We start from the raw sequence: 15,618 nt of genomic DNA, 5'->3' as shown, positions 1-15,618 counted from the left end.
TATTTGCGCTTGAATACGAAATGGAAGGAGTACTGTTATACAAAGAGCAATGATGGCTACTTTCTCAGCATGCTGATTTGGTGGGATTCAGTGAAAATTGTGACTGGAATGTTGTGAGACATTGACACCGAAAGAAAAGGGTTGTTTCCTTTGCATAGAATAAGCTTCACCCAGTGCTTCTGCATGAAGTTTCACCTTAGCGTATTTATTACGGCTAACAATTTGCTTCATACCTTTATCATCAGCTGTTACTGTATAATGCCTGTGATGGTCATTGTTATGTTTAGAAGGACACTTACCTTACCATTTCTAACCAGACAGATATAATTTTAATCATGTTGTGTAACATTTGAACTCTATTCAATATGTGTGGTTTAGTCCTGAAAGTTTGTATGCAATTTGTTTGGGTGAGTGGATTCTTCAATTGAGGGATATATCATATTTGACTTCACTTTCTCTCCGTGTTTTACTGGAAGGTCCAGCCACTTTTTCTCCCAATATGACACCATTACTATCACTCACTCTGTAAGCATTTCTGTACATGTGTATATATTTTCGAGTATTTAAAGGTGCATTTTGAACTCTATTTTTTTTTTGTTGATCGCGATCAACCATTTCAGATGGTAGAGTTTGACTGTTATTCTTTTGAAAAGGCTGCCCATAATGGCATCAGACCTCTTGTTAGTATGTACCACTCAATTTTGCAGTCTCCAGCACCTCCAGAAGCGGTGCTACACAAGCTGACAACCTGGCTTCTTTGAAGGGCAGAATTCTGACTTTTTGTGTAGTTCGACAGATGGAACATATGCAGAATTTTTCATAACGTTGCTTTTTTGTTAAGTGGAAGGATACATGGGATTTAATGCTCTTTACTTAAGATATTGAACACACTGATAAGCTTTTTCTTTTTCAGCCCATTCAATTCATGCATTTATGCATGGGTCATGTCTTCAAGACTGAATGAATCTGGACTTGTGTTGGCCTCCCGCTGTATAACAATCCATGAAATTTGGTTTGATTCTGTTGCACATGCTTATTGTGAACTGTGTTGATTTTCAGACAGTTATTACTGACCCTAAATGGAATAAAGTTCTCCTGGGCTAAAGTCTTTGTCCATGCTTATTTGGTGCAATATGTGTTTTTAATCATACAACGTTTTAACTGTACTTCTGTTGTGTGGTGGACACTAATAATAACCTACCAACAGTTGTGATTGGGGCAAGTCCACAACATTTTTTAGTCCGGTTGAATCTCTTGAAATCATTTGTGATTTGAAACCTGTCCGCTGCATTAATAACCGTACCAACATGTTTAGTGATATTTTTTTTAACTTTCAATACACAACACTCTTATTTACTTTTCTCATTTTTTTTAGATTTGAATCAAACTTCATTTTCGCCTTACGAAGTTATAACTCCCAAGGAACTGAAGCCAAAGGGTGATGTAAATGGAATGGTACTGTATTTTTTGCTGTATTATTTTTTTAACCGGAAGAATGAATAAAATGAAACATGTTATGATGATCAGTTTCGTCATGTTGCAGGGATGGATTGTTCAAGTTTCGAACCGAGGACCTAGAATTGCAGGCTGTCAACAATAAGGATGTCTCTGTTGAAGCAGCTGTAATGACAATGTTGAGTTTGATTGCTGCTTTCTTTATTACTCCCTTGAAGTTTATGCCAATATTTTGAGAGACTCTTTCAGTCTGTTCCTGGTCACCTTATTGAGCACGTGCTTTATCTGGATTGCTGTCTGGTACTGTGGTTTATATAATGCATGGGTTGATTCCTAAGAATTCCAAATTTCCAAGAAGAGCTCTTTTGATGACTCAGGAATGGGAACTTTGTCAAAGTCTTGCATGGGCAATGCTTTGAGTCTCAGTTGAAACCCAGCTGATACTGTCCTTGACGGTGTGAAATAAAAGCACAGGTGTAGAGACCAAAGAGTTTAAAACATCTTCTGATTTCCTATGAGGTCAGTGAGTCCTCAATGTTAAATCTCTTGATGAAAGGAGTTTTTCTTTTTTATATAAACAAAGTTTATTGAATTTTAAGCTAGTATGGCACTTGAATAATACATTGTAGAATAACACACCATGATCACAAGGAATGACAGTACAATTATATGTCAAAGCAGACACTGCACACTTTCATCCATAGCAGCAGGCAGCAGTCGGATTACAATAAATGACCTACCCCTTTCCCCACACCGCCCTTGTTTTTGGGGGCAACCCCATGATTCGAATACCACACGCTCCTGCTGAGCGCACCAGTCAGCGCCCCTCCTCCCTTGAGTAAGGGTTGAAAGGATAGGACTTAACCACTTTGCGGCTGTGTCACGCTTTGCAAAGAGTAGGGCTGTGCCCAGGAATGCCTTTGCAGCATGTGTACCATTGACACCCTGCATTACCCCCAGAGGAATCAGGAGGGGTGAAAGAGGGACCTTCCACCCCAAAACCTCTGAGAGGTCTCTAGTCTCTACAGACCAATAGTGATGCATCTTCGGGCAAGTCCATACCATATGATAGAAGTTCACTGGGACAACCTCACAGCGCTGGCAAGCTGCCAGAGTACGGAGGCCTGCTCGTTGTAAACTGATGGGGAGAGGTACTCAGAATAGAGATAATATATCTGTACTAGACATAGCCTGGAGGAGCTTGGAAGTACACGGGGGCCATGAGGGCGTCTCGCCAGTCCTCCTCATCGAAAGACCCCGCCCAACCTTCCCATCGAGGTTTGAGATGATCAAGGGAGCCTGGCTAGTTGACAACGAGGGTACAGTAAATTTGAAAAATGCCTCCACGGCCAATGTCACCCATAAGGAGCTTGGCCTCCAGTGGGCTGAATTCAGGGAGAGGTTGGTATGGGGCGCGAAGATCATGCCGTATCTGAAGGTAACTGTAGAATTAAGTATGCACCAGTGCATATTATTGTTGGAGGTCTGAGAAAGACTGTATGTGTGTCCCAACTAGACATCTCCTAATTGTGAAATTCAGATGAGTTCCCAGGTCCTAAAGCTACCCAGCTTGGCCACCTCCCCCAACTACGAGCCATGCCACAGAGGGGTATGTTGGGTAAGTCTGCCCTCCCATTTCACATAAGTGCCTCTCTCCACGCCAGCAACACCACCCAAGTCACCAGAGGCATGGAGGTGGGAATTGGAGAGTTGTAAAGCATAACCTGCAGGTGACGGAAGCCGACAGAAGAGAGCTCTAAGTGGTAGGATGGATCCAACCAGCCCTGTTGCACCAGTCATGAATAACTAGGAGGTTACATGACAAGCAGTGCCGGCTCGCATAGGGCGTGCTGCGGGGTGGTAGGGCGGGGCGGGGGAGGGGCAGGGTGGGGGGGTAGCAAACTTGGACATACGATGGAACGGAGGAAAGGCGGGGAGGGGCAGGGTGGGAGGGAGGGTAGTAAACTCGGACATACGAAAGAACGGAGGAAAGTAATTATTACTTTCCTCCGTTCTGTCGTATGTCCAAGTTTACTACCCCCCCACCCTGCCTCACCGCCCCTGCAGCACGCCCTATGCGAGCCGCCACTGATAACAAGTAATACAGATACATGTGGGACATACCCAAAACGCCGTCAAACGGGTGCTGTTGACATTGGGAAAAGGCTAGGCGGGGCTGTGTGCCCTGCTACAAGAAGAACCGCGCCACTCTGTCCAGCTCCAGCAGCAGTGGAAGATTTTGAAAGATGTACAAAAAACATGGCAGTCCTGGCATTTTATAGAGTGCTAGGCGGCCTAGGACAATAAGGGGGAGGATGTACCATTTTGTCCGATCTTCCTTCGTCTTCTTAAGTAGGGGTTGCAGGTTGAGGGCCTAAATAAGTTCGGGATGGAGCTCGACCCAGATGCCCAAGTATTTAAAGCTGAGCCTGCGGACGGAAATCGAGGGCTGCCAGTCAAAGAAATCCATAGGAGCGGCTAACGGAACCTGTATGAATTTGGAAGGCTTATCTTCAAGCCGGAGGCCTTATCAAAGGCATCTAGCAGTTGAAAGCATCGAGGACTGCTCTCCATTGAATTTGCAATGTAAAGGAGAATGTCATCGGCATATTGCGCAATGAGGTCCTCGTGTCCCCCCACCCCAAGCCCAGCCCTGGTATCGTGAGTCCTTCCGATAAGTTGGACCAAGGGCTCCATAGCCAGGACAAAAAGAAGGGGGGGATGGGGGCACCCCTGTCTAGTGCCCCGCTTTATAGGAAAGGGATCCCAAAAAACACCATTGATGCAAGCACGGGCCATGGGGTTGCAAGTAGAGAACACGGACCATGCTGAGGAAGCGCTGGCCGAAGCCCGTCTGGATCAGCACCTCCTGTAGGTAGGCCCAGTCCACTGTATGGAACACTTGTTAAAATAGATTAGTAAGGCTAGGGTGAGGGTGTGCTAGGGCAGCATGAAGTCTATGGATGCAGTGTCTGAAGCTCTGGGAGGGCATAAATCTGCATTAATCCAGGTGCACCAACGTTGGCAATGCCCGTTTTAATCTGTTTGCTAATACCGTGGCAAAGATCTTTGGTTCTCAGCTAAGCAACGATATAGGGCGGTAGTTGGTACAGGACGTGAAGGGCTGTTGGGTTTTAGGTATTATCGTGGCAGTGTCTAGATCATCGGGAAATGAGCTAGTCTGGTTCACTTCCTCGTACAACTCCAGCAGCCGAGGGAGGAGAAGATCCCAGAGCGCCTTGTAGTATTCCATGGGAATCCATCCGGGCTTGGGGCCTTCCCAGAGGCCAGGTCAGAGATAGCATCCCCAATTTCCTCTACGCTTAGGGGATCATCCAGTGCACAAGAGTCCATCGGAGAAAGATTGGGCAGAGGGACTGAGTCCAGAAAAAAGTTAAGCCGTTCTGGGCCCCTGTCTGATGGCGCTGAGTACAGTCTTTCATAGTACTGAGTAAAAGTCTGTGCAATATCCGAAAGAGATTGCTGCGAGCAGCCTGAGTCGTTCACCTCCTCAGGAAAATTCTGGTTCTCCTGATGGTGAGAAGCTAGCCAATAAACCAGCTTCCTGTTCTTATCGCCCCAGCCATATATTGTAGTTGTGATGGCTCACCAAAGGAGTTTAGTTGCATCCAGGGAGTGTAAACGAATAGCCCCCCAGAAGAGGTGCAGCAATTGGCGGGAGACCTCCTCACTGTGGGGCCCCACAGAGTGTGTTCCAGGCGCAGGCCAGGATAGGAGAGCACTCTCGCTCCCGTGTCCTGTTCAGGTGCTTAGCAACCCCACGAAGGGTTGCCTTACTGGCAACACAGAGGGTGCCCGTGCGGGGAACTGATCCTTCGTTATCTCTGAAGTATGCAGCCAGCTTGGTTCTCGGCGCTTGAACAACATTTTTGTCTTGGAAGTACCATGCATTAATGAGCTACATATGGTGTATCCACAGAGAAGAGTGCCCAAAATGGAGCAGGTAGTGATCAGAAATACCCCGCACTGTGAGTCATCGAGCAGTCGAGGTGTGGGTAAATTGGTAGAGGCGAGGGTGCCAGGACCTCCAGGCATCACATAGACCCCAGGCAGCGGTGCATTCAGTGAGATTGCATGCCTAAGTGTTTCTAGAAGTGGTGGGTGGACCGGAACTATCCAGGTCAGGATTTGGAACCGCATTGAAGTCGCCCCCAATTAAAGTAAGTCACGGTGGGAGGCATGCAAGAAGCTTTGACAGACCCCTAAGGCAGTGTTTCGGGGAGGCTGGTGGGACGTACACACATACTAACACAACTGATCAACCTTCCAAGGAAATTAAACACCGCTGTGGGTCGCGTGACACCTGTGAAACTACCAGACGGAATCAGCGGTGCAGGAGGATAACCACTCCCCTCGCACCCAGGCAACGCCTCGTGGGGCTAGTAACCTAATTGGATCAGGTGTCAGCTCTGCAGTATCGGCGCACAGTGCCCCTGGGCTGCAGTCACGATAGTTGCGACAGTTTGTGTCAGTCTCCGCAGCCTGGCCGTAGGCAGACTCCCTGACCGCTACGGTTGCTCCTATGAAAAAGTAGATGGTGAATCCGAGCTGCCTGCCCCATGACCCCTCCGGGAGCGAGTGCAGTGCCTTTGAGACCTGGGCAGCGATTGAGAGGTCGGGCAGGAGGAATCCATCGAGCACTTGGTGAGGGGCGCCAGCTGAGGTGCTTCTCCTCAGTGAGACACTGCAAAGCCGCTTCGGGGTATCAAAGAAGTGAGACTTATTAAGATAGATGGCTCAAAATAGGACCTCCTCCGCTGTTGCACCTTCCTGGTATAGTCTGAGGATATGAGGACGTTTGTGTCACCGCACCGCAGCTCGGAGTGAGAGCGGGCTGCTCTCAGGATCGAGTCCCTATCTGGTACTTCAAAATCCGGACAATGATGGGTTGGGGGAAGGCTCCCGAAGGACGTCTGTGAGTCAAAGCCTGGTGTGCTCTCTCCACAGAGAACCATGGAGACAGACGTGATTCTGGCACCCAGGACTTAATCCAATGAAATCAGCCATTTGCTGGGGGACCGTGCCCTCAATAGTTTCCGGAACCCCAATGATGTGGCTGTGTAGCCACCCCTCTGTCCGGCCCCTCCCCTAGGAGGGTCCACAGAATCTTTCCAACCCCTTCCCATGGGTATAAAGTGGGTTACCTGAATATAGGACTTTAGATTTTACCTGGACAAGATTCTGCTAAGAAGAAACCAAGTACTTTAACTGCCTGCATGACGCTGGACGACTGAAGAATCTCCCTTGGAGTAAAGGAGTTACTCCCCTGCAAAAGCAGGCACCGAAACGCATCTGACTGGTTTGCTTCTCCTGAGCTCCTGAGGACTCCGAAGATTTCAGCAACACAGGAGGTGGGTTCCCAAAGGTCCCTGAGGTCAATCTGCCCTCTCAGCGATTCTGAGACCAGTATCCCTCGTGGGGACCGTGCAACCCGAATCCCTGTGCACCGCATAGTTTTGCAATTGCATATGCTTGTTGACAATTCCCGAGCTTGTGCATTGGACTCCGTGTAGTCCTGACCCCGGGCAGTATTTGCACCAAAGATTTCCGAACTCCACTCCACGAGTGTCCTGTGGGCTGGTACTTTGCAAACTTGCTTGAGGTCTCCTCGCGATCCCTGGTCCGTTGGCCTGTGGGTCCTGGATAGGGACACCTTGTTAATTCTTGGGCTTACCTGGTTGCTCCAGACGTGCCCTGACTCTCCATTGCTTGGACCTTGCTGATCCTCACCATAAACTGTTTCCTCTGACCGTGTGGGTTGCATTTGCCAAGGCTTGTTGGTGCTCCAGCCGGATATCGACCCCTCAGCTCTCGACATCCTTAGTGGGACAGTTCACCTCCAGACTCTGGTTGTCCTTGACGTCTCCTGGTGCCCGTGGCTGCTGACTCAAGCAACCCTTCCTCACTCCTGAATCACTCGACATCGGTGGGCATTCGACTACCGAGCCCCTGGTCACCTGAAGTGACCCAGACTGTGTCCCCTCTGCTTTCAGGTTCTTCTCATCCCAAATCCAGGCTTGGATTCCACCAGACATTCTTCGCGCTCCTGACACTAGGACTTCTGTGCAGCTCTCCATTGAAAACAACGAAGGTTTCCGACACCACTTGACCCCTATGCACCCGGCTCCTCTGGGATAGGTCACGCGGGTACTTCGGTACTCACTGGTGGGTTGCCTTAGAACCTCCTAAATTACAAAGGGTTTGCTCGAAGTCCTCTTAGAAGTGTCCTTAATTTGTAATTTTCCAACCGCGACTTTCCCATAGAGTTGTACGGAGCATGCGTCTGTGTTTCCTCACTGCACCTGTCCTCCATGTGCTCCCTGTGTCTCTCCTCTGGGTGGTTCCTTGGGGTCCCAGCGATTCTACGTGCTCTAGGCCCTGCTACTAGTTAAGTCGTTGTTGTTATACCATTTTTTTAGTATATGGCTCGGTCTCCTCCTGGAGCCCGCTGTGTATTTTGCTATTTACGAATGTTCTATTGCTACAGTATTATGTGCTGTGTGCCCTAAGCTCGTATAGAGACTAGTAGAGAGTGTTATATTAATAAATGCTTATTTTTATATAAACACTTTGCGGTTCTCCTTTCATTTAATCATTTAGGAGGTGATATTCTGGTAAAACAAGCTGCTTTACATTCCTTCAAGATTAAGCCTGAAGGTTGCTCTCCATAGCTACCACTAGGATAGTTTTCAATAAGGTTATCTTTGACCTCATACATATTAAGGGTTGTGTGGCCTGGTACAAGGTTCCCACTTTAAGTAGTGGACAGCATATACCAACCCACCTTCTCACACCGAGTATATCAGGTAAGCTGAGGCGGGTTTCCCTTCCCACTTCAGACGTCTCTGAAAAGGTGTGAGTAGGGTTTTCTGAGGAAAGCACGACTGAACTACTCAGATTTTACCTGTTGATATAAGAACCAAACCAACATGTTGTGTAGTTCCTAGGAATCCCCAGGACCTGCATGTTGTGGATGAACTGAAGGCTTGGTTTCCCAACCGCTTCCGGACACCCCCATGGGATATGTCAGCTGTTAGACCAGCTACCACAACAGTGCCACTACCACCCCCCTGTATTCTACAGTGGCGCAGGTAGTTTCTGGTAACCACTGAACATGACAAACCTGATTCCTCAGGGATCGTGGAAAACAGTACAGTACATTTTGCTTAGACACTGTTGCTTGCTTTCTCTCAGAAAATACTCAGGATGGCGATTAGAACGTTTCAGTAAGTATTTATTGGTCTAGCAGAGCCTGGTGTCGAAGAGACAGGAGCAAGCTACTAGGTAAAAGGTTACCTGTTTAGAATTGTTATTGTTGTGTTGATGGGAAAAATTTATGTAATAGGGGTATACATGATAGGACTAGCCTAAAGGACATTACACATGTGCTCTTTCTCCTACTATCTATTAATCACATTTATTTTCCGATTATTCGTTTTTAAAATGAGTCTCCAATGGGGGCTTACTGACGAGGCGTTGCTTACCCTCTCTGGCGTACACCACCATGTTAAATTGTTTGTAGTGGGTATTGTTTTGTTTTAACTCACTTGCGAGTTGCTGCCGGGTGTGGTTTTGCCCGGGCAGGGTGGGGGGAGGTGGTTGAGTTGAGGTTGTTTTTTGTGCTTATGTTAACACACCGTGTTATGAGGATGACTGTGCTGATACACTTAGCGGATCCGAAAAGACAATAGTGAACCATTCCCCAGACCTGTAGTCCTGTGACAGGTCGATTAGAGATCCCATTTATGACTTGGAACATCTGAGGCATTGGGAATCCCTGTAAGAGAAAGCGCGTGCTGCAGTACCTAGTTATGCATAGAATAAAATTAGCATTCTTGCAGGAGACACACCTGTCCCCTGGGGCCAACACGACCAACGCCTCAACTTGGGGTCCCCAGGGATATTTCTCTATCTACAGTTTGTATTCCCGTGGGATATGTATCCTGATCAATCGCTCTGTCCCCTTCTCCTTTATAGACAGCACAGTAGATGCGGAGGGGAGGTATGTGGTAGTCACCGGCCAGCTGACGTGACACACTGTTCTGCTTTTAAATGTGTATGCTCACAATATTGACTCCCCAATCTCTTTCATGGCCTGTTGAATCTTCTGGAGAAAGCAAACACTGACCACATCATAGTTGTGGGGTACTTCAGTTTAGGCTTCGACCCTGCAGTGGACTCAACGGCGTTGGGCCCAAGCAAAAAACCCTGTGCAACACACATACTGTGCAACATTTACGATTAAATTCTTCTTAAAGATGCAAGGCACCAACAGCATGCACAACTCCCAGGCCACGAGATTAGACTATTGGTTACTTTCTCTTTCCCTCCTCACCTAGCTTGGAGGGGTGGGGTGTGTCTCCCCCCCCCCCCACCCCGCACGCTGTCAGATCATCCCCCATTGTACATGGTTTTAAACACTCCACTTCTGGGCAACACGGTCAAAACATGGAGTTTTCCTATTCATGCTCTACTCCATTCTATTTTCTCGGGCCCCTGTCATTGATTATTTTGAACTGAAAGAAGGCTCCGTGGACACACAGGCTATCCTCTGGGAGGCCTTCAAAGCCTACATCAGCCCAGCGGTTATAGCCAAGCAAAGTGGTATACTACGTGACTTCCGCTGCTCCCTGGAGCAGGTGGAGGCCACTCTTCAGCGCATAGACGCGGCTGCTTCTGGGGGTCTTGGAGACGACCAACTCTGCCTCTGTGCTGTGGCCATGGAGAAGTTCTGCAAATTGGCCGACTGCAAGATAATTTTTTTAGGCAAATGTGCGAGGGCCCGTCGTTACCGCATACCCAGGATAGGTACATTAAATGCTTTTAGTTGGCTTGCAGCCCTTATTGTGCCACCCACTTAAGTAGCCCCTTAAAAAATGTCTGAGGAAAGCCATTGCAGCCTGTTGTCAGTGCTAAACTGCCAATTCGACTTGGCAAAGTAATCCCTTTGCCAAGCCTAGAACTCACTTATCTGATAGAGACATCTAGCTGCAGATTCCTTAACTTTTGTATTTCCCCAAACATCAAAGTATACATAAACGATAAATAACAATCAAGTATTAAAAAATACTCACAAATTCCAAATAAAATGGAGCATAAATATAAAACCTCCTGAAAATGATTTCAGTGAACTACAGATAATATCATTCTCATAAATAATTAAAGTGCTTTGTGCATTATATGAAAAGTTAATCATGTAGAGAGTTGTCTTGTAAGGCAAACATTCTGTTTATCCTTGGATGTATTACAACCCTGTAATAAATAAAAAGAAACCTCTTCACCAAATTTTACTTGTTCAGGTAGTGAAAAACTTAAATCTGTTTTTCACTACTATGAGGTCTACCTCTCCCATAGGATAACTTTGGGTTACTTAGTACATTTAATAAGTGCTACCTTTTGATTGGCAGAAGGTAGAAAAGTTATGTCTGGTGTTCTGTGGAATGGTTTATTTAAAATCCTCTTCAATAATAAATTCAGACTTAAAGTCACAGTTCTGAAATTGCCATTTTTAAAAGTTGTCATTTTCTTGTCCTAACCATTTGATGGCTGCAGCCTGTTCCTGTGTCATATGACTAGATGTAGTTGGCCTTTGCCTATTCCTCTCAGACAGCCACACAATAGAGAGACTAGGGGTTGCCCGAATGGGCCATCTCAGAAAGGATACCAGAGGCGAAGCTGTGCGCAGCCCAACTTGCACTTCAAAACACTGTGCCTCAGTTCTCACACAAATAACTTCACACTAGTCTATTGGGCCTGCAGACAGACGTGGACCAGTGCAGGGGAGGCAGGAAATTCCAAACACTTCTGTGATGGGAAGCGTACAGTAGTTTCTTACACTTCAAAGAGGGCACCAGGAATGTAATGTTATGTAGATTTGTAGAGTTCACAATCACTCTGCAGGGTATCCTGGCGCGTATAAAAAAAGAACCCTTGGACCCACTCTTCAGTTGACTCCTGAACCTTCAGAAGGACTCTCATAGGAGTGTCTGCTGCCTGTGGCCGGCTGTATACTTAAGAGGACTGACATGCTGCACCAAGAAGGACAACCCTGCCGCTTGAAGCCTGCTTTGTACCGTCAAAAGACTGCTCTGCTTCTTGAGCCCTGTTTTTGTCCACTTGAACCCGTAACTCAAAGGGCTAGTTGGCTGGCCACCTGATCAGAGCCTCATGGACAGAAAAGGCTTCTTCAACACACACCTGGATCTAGCCTGACTGAGTCCTGACCCTCCAAGTGGTGTGCCGCAGTCCTGGACCCTCGGTAGTGATACTAAAGGTGCTCAGGTAGCCCACATCCAAAACATGGAACTTAAAAGTAATAATAACAATTCTGCTGAAAAGTGCTCTGAGAACTGTGACGAGACTGCAACCTACCTGCTCACAGCTCTGCTCAAGGTGCATCGATGGTCGGTCTGACTTCACAGCAACTCCCACTAAGTTGTTCTCCACAGCAGCAAATCCTGTTGAACGGCGTCTTGCAAAAGGAGTATCCGGTCTTGTGGAGCCCTTGTTGTACTGCCTTACAGTTATGTCCCGCTGGAGATTTTTAGCTTCTTCAAAAGGGACTAAGTCCAAACTTGGAAATCTTCAGTGTGACTTCGCCCAGCGGTTTCCTGACGACAACATCTGCTCAGACACAGCTGACTGCCTTGCCGCGCTTCCCTGCTAAGGCATTTTAAAAAAAAAATCTTCTAAGTCTGAAGGTTAGGCCAGACTAGGCCCAACCCAGTTCTTGTATATGACCAACGCTCCATTGTGGTCAGCTATAACTTCGGACTTGCCCCGGTCTCCCACGACTAGATGTCCACTATTGGTTTCTCTGACCTTTCAGGTGCTAATTTTTCACTTTAAAATTACAATTCATAACTCCAGTTCTACGGATTGGATTTTTGACGTTGTGGTGTCAAATCATTTATTCAAATGTACTCTCTTCCTAAAGTGGTGTTGGATTTTTCTTCTGTGTTTTCATTTTATTACTCTTTAAGTGCTGCCTAAATACTTTACAGATTGCCTCTCAGTTTTTTTAATTAATGATTTTTCTTAGTTTTTATGACGTCAAATGCAGTTGCCTAACAATAGCATTAACACCCCCCACCCCATGACTGTCATCCATGCCGAATGTGCACATTTTGCAGACTTCCTTCCATGGAATATACCATTCATTGTGCCTGTATTCCCAGGGGCGCATCCCTTGTTAACAAATGCTCATCTTTTCTGCCCATGTCCTGCTTCATCCATGGCTACACAGTCTATTGGTCAACACCGGCCACAGCTGCACCAGCTACAATTTGCCACGGCCTGTCACTATGTGGGTAGCGTGTCGTAGTTTGATGTGCTGGTGCTGTCTGCGTCATTGGATCTTAAATAAGACACCACAGTTACAAATATCTGTGGGGCGTCTGTTCCCAATATGTTGTCATCTGCTCCTGACTATGAGATATCTGCAGTCCAGGCCCGTTTAGTCGGGGCGGTCCTCTATCGCAATGTATTGCCACTCTGCGTTAGCCATCAATAGCAGCTTTGCAGTGAGATGACGGTTTTCGTCTGGGACATCTTTAACAAATCCCATCTGAAAGAAACAGTTAATTATAGATTCCTTACCTTAGAATTACCCCCAGGTGTCAGACTGGATCCGGAAAGTTTTTCGTCAGCAGTACCCCTGCGCGTCAGTAGGTCACGGAGGTCGATTCCTCGTTCGTCGGCGGCGGCGTGGTCACCGGGATGATATTGCGGTAGCTACATAGACGCTGCCCTCGTGCGCTGACGTCAGTTCTTTCTTTTTTTGTGCCAGCAAGCGCAGATCCGGAGAGAGCGGTACATCCAGTCACTTTTTGACTGACTTTTTCTCGACTTTTGTCGACTTCATTTTTTTAGTCCATCGACTCCTGGTGCACAAGGGATGCCCGGCTTCAAGGCCTGCGGTACCTCTAGCGGACTGATGTCAGTGACGGATCGGCACCGCGTGTGCCTCTACTGCCTTGAGCACGACCACGACCCCAAGTCGTGCGCCGACTGCCGGACCATGGCCCCAAAGTTTTTGAGGGAGCGGTCCCGAAAGTTACTTGAGGCTCGGCAGTCGGCTCCGCATCGCTCTAGGTCCCGTTCGCGTAGGAGGTCGAGGGAACGGTTGTGGAGCAAACACTATTCTTCATCCAAGTCTTTGCACTCGGGGTCAGGTAAGCCGAAGCACAAGAAGAAGTTGATGAAGCATCATCGCTCTTTGACTTCTCACCGTTTGTTGGCCGACGCGACGAGGGATGCGGGTGATGCCCTTCCGGTGGCTCCGCATGCACAGCCCGTAGGGTCGACTCCGGGTTTCCCCTCCTTGCCGGGACCGGTAGCGACCCCTGCCCAGCTTCGTCAGTTTTACGAAGCGATGCACACCATCTTTGGGCAGCCTGACTCCGCCTCTCGCCTTCGGGCCCTGTGGACTTGGCTGGGGGTCCTGGGCCTTCGGCGCAGGGGGCTTCGGCCCCGACGCCGTAGGGTCGCCTTGGATCCAGGCCTGGATCCGGATTGGCGCCGGTCAACCTTGTTACGCCTCCCCGGCGCATATTCCACCGGCACCACGTCCGCAACCAGCGTCGGCTGAGTCCCCAGCCGACGTCGACCCCGGCCTCCACCGCAAGGTAGACATGGAGTCAGACCGGTGTTGACTGACTGCGAATCTGGCGCTGACGCATACTTTTGTGCCCCTGTTCTACCCTGGCTCTTTGAGACCAGATTGGCAGCCAGAGGAGGGCGAGGAGGACTGGGAGGAGGCTGGGGACCCTTTAACGGACCAGTCGGTTTATGAACAGGACTGGAGAGAGGAACTGAGGGAAGCCAGTGGTCTGGATACCTAACCAGATCTTAGCATGTTGTCTCCTCCTACCGTGGCTACGGATCGTCATACACATCGTCATCCACAGTGGTGTTGCGTAGGGCGGCCGAGGCTCTCCACCTCGAGCTACCTACGGTGACAGTCAGGACTAACCTCCTGACAGAGGTCCTGTAACCGTCAGCAAGCTCTTTGGAGCCCCTGCTGCTGTTTAATGAAGCCGTCACGGACATCTTTTTGGGCACCTGGTCCAGGCCCAACACAGGGCCTCCTGTGGACAGGATGATTGCCCGACGCCACCGCCTGGCCTCGGGCGACCCCACTCTCCTCTCCCAACACCCCACACCTGAGAGCTTGGTAGTCCAAGCCTCCACCTCCAAAGGCGCATTCCCTAATGCACCACCCGATAGGGAATCCACAAAGCTAGACCACCTTGGAAAGAAAATGTTTTCTTCCTCTAGCTTAGCACTGTGGTCGATAAACACTGCATGTCTGTTGGGCCGTTACACCCACTCTGTGTGGGATACGGTAGCGCAGGTGCTGCCCCAGTGCCCGAAAGAAGCTCAGGCCGTGCTCTCCCGTGCAGTAGCCGAGGGGAGAGATGCAGCAAAGTTTACCATCCACTGTGGGCTGGATACCGCTGACACACTAGGCAGTACGATTTCCACATCAGTAACCCTTTGACACTACGCCTGGTTGCGGTCGACTGGTTTTTCAGAGGATGTCCAATCCACTCTTATGGACATACCCTTTGATGGCTGTTGCCTTTTCGGCGACAAGGCAGACAACGCACGGGAGTGCTTTAAGGACTCTCGGGCTGCGGCCAGGTCCTTGGTCCTCTCCACCACCCGCCCTGCGCAGTCTGCCTTTCGTGGCTATGGAAGGGGTCCCCCACCACGTCACGCCCAGAGCCACAGGCTGGCGCAAGCTGTTCAGCCTCAGCGCAGCCGGGAGCATGGGAACCAGCGCTGTGGTTCTGGAAGCCAGCGAGTGGGCCAGTCCACCACAGCCCCCTCTGCAGCAGCCTCCAAACCCTCCTAGTCTGACCTTTCAGGGCCACCACACCTCAGTGGGCGGCAGGATTCGCCATCACCTCCCCCACTAGCGAACCATCACATCGGACAGGTGGGTTTTGTAAATAGTCCAAAGGGGCTACTCGCTCCCCTTCGAGACTACCCCTCCATCCATGCCACCTCAGTACCATTGCATGTCGGAGGATCATGTGGCCCTTCTACAACAGAAAGTTTCAGCACTCTTGGCCAAGGGAGCCATCAAGCACGTTCCTGCCCCAGAACTAAGTCGTGGTTGCTATTCCCACTACTTTC

At 48.8% G+C, this 15,618-nt stretch overlaps 1 protein-coding gene across 1 annotated transcript in view; it reads left to right on the top strand.

Moving 5' to 3' along the window:
* Window positions 1–15,618, top strand: part of LOC146785486 (disintegrin and metalloproteinase domain-containing protein 9-like) — a 1,594,707-nt gene that overhangs the window by 85,663 nt on the left and 1,493,426 nt on the right. Inside the window, exon 2 of the mRNA XM_085633059.1 lies at window positions 1,376–1,455. Within this exon, the coding sequence (XP_085489185.1) occupies window positions 1,376–1,455 (80 nt within the window). The remainder of the gene's footprint in view (window positions 1–1,375; window positions 1,456–15,618) is intronic.

The sequence above is a fragment of the Triturus cristatus genome, chromosome 11 (genome assembly GCF_964204655.1).
Source record: "Triturus cristatus chromosome 11, aTriCri1.1, whole genome shotgun sequence".
NCBI lineage: Eukaryota > Metazoa > Chordata > Amphibia > Caudata > Salamandridae > Triturus > Triturus cristatus.
This window is presented reverse-complemented; position numbering and strand designations above follow the sequence as displayed.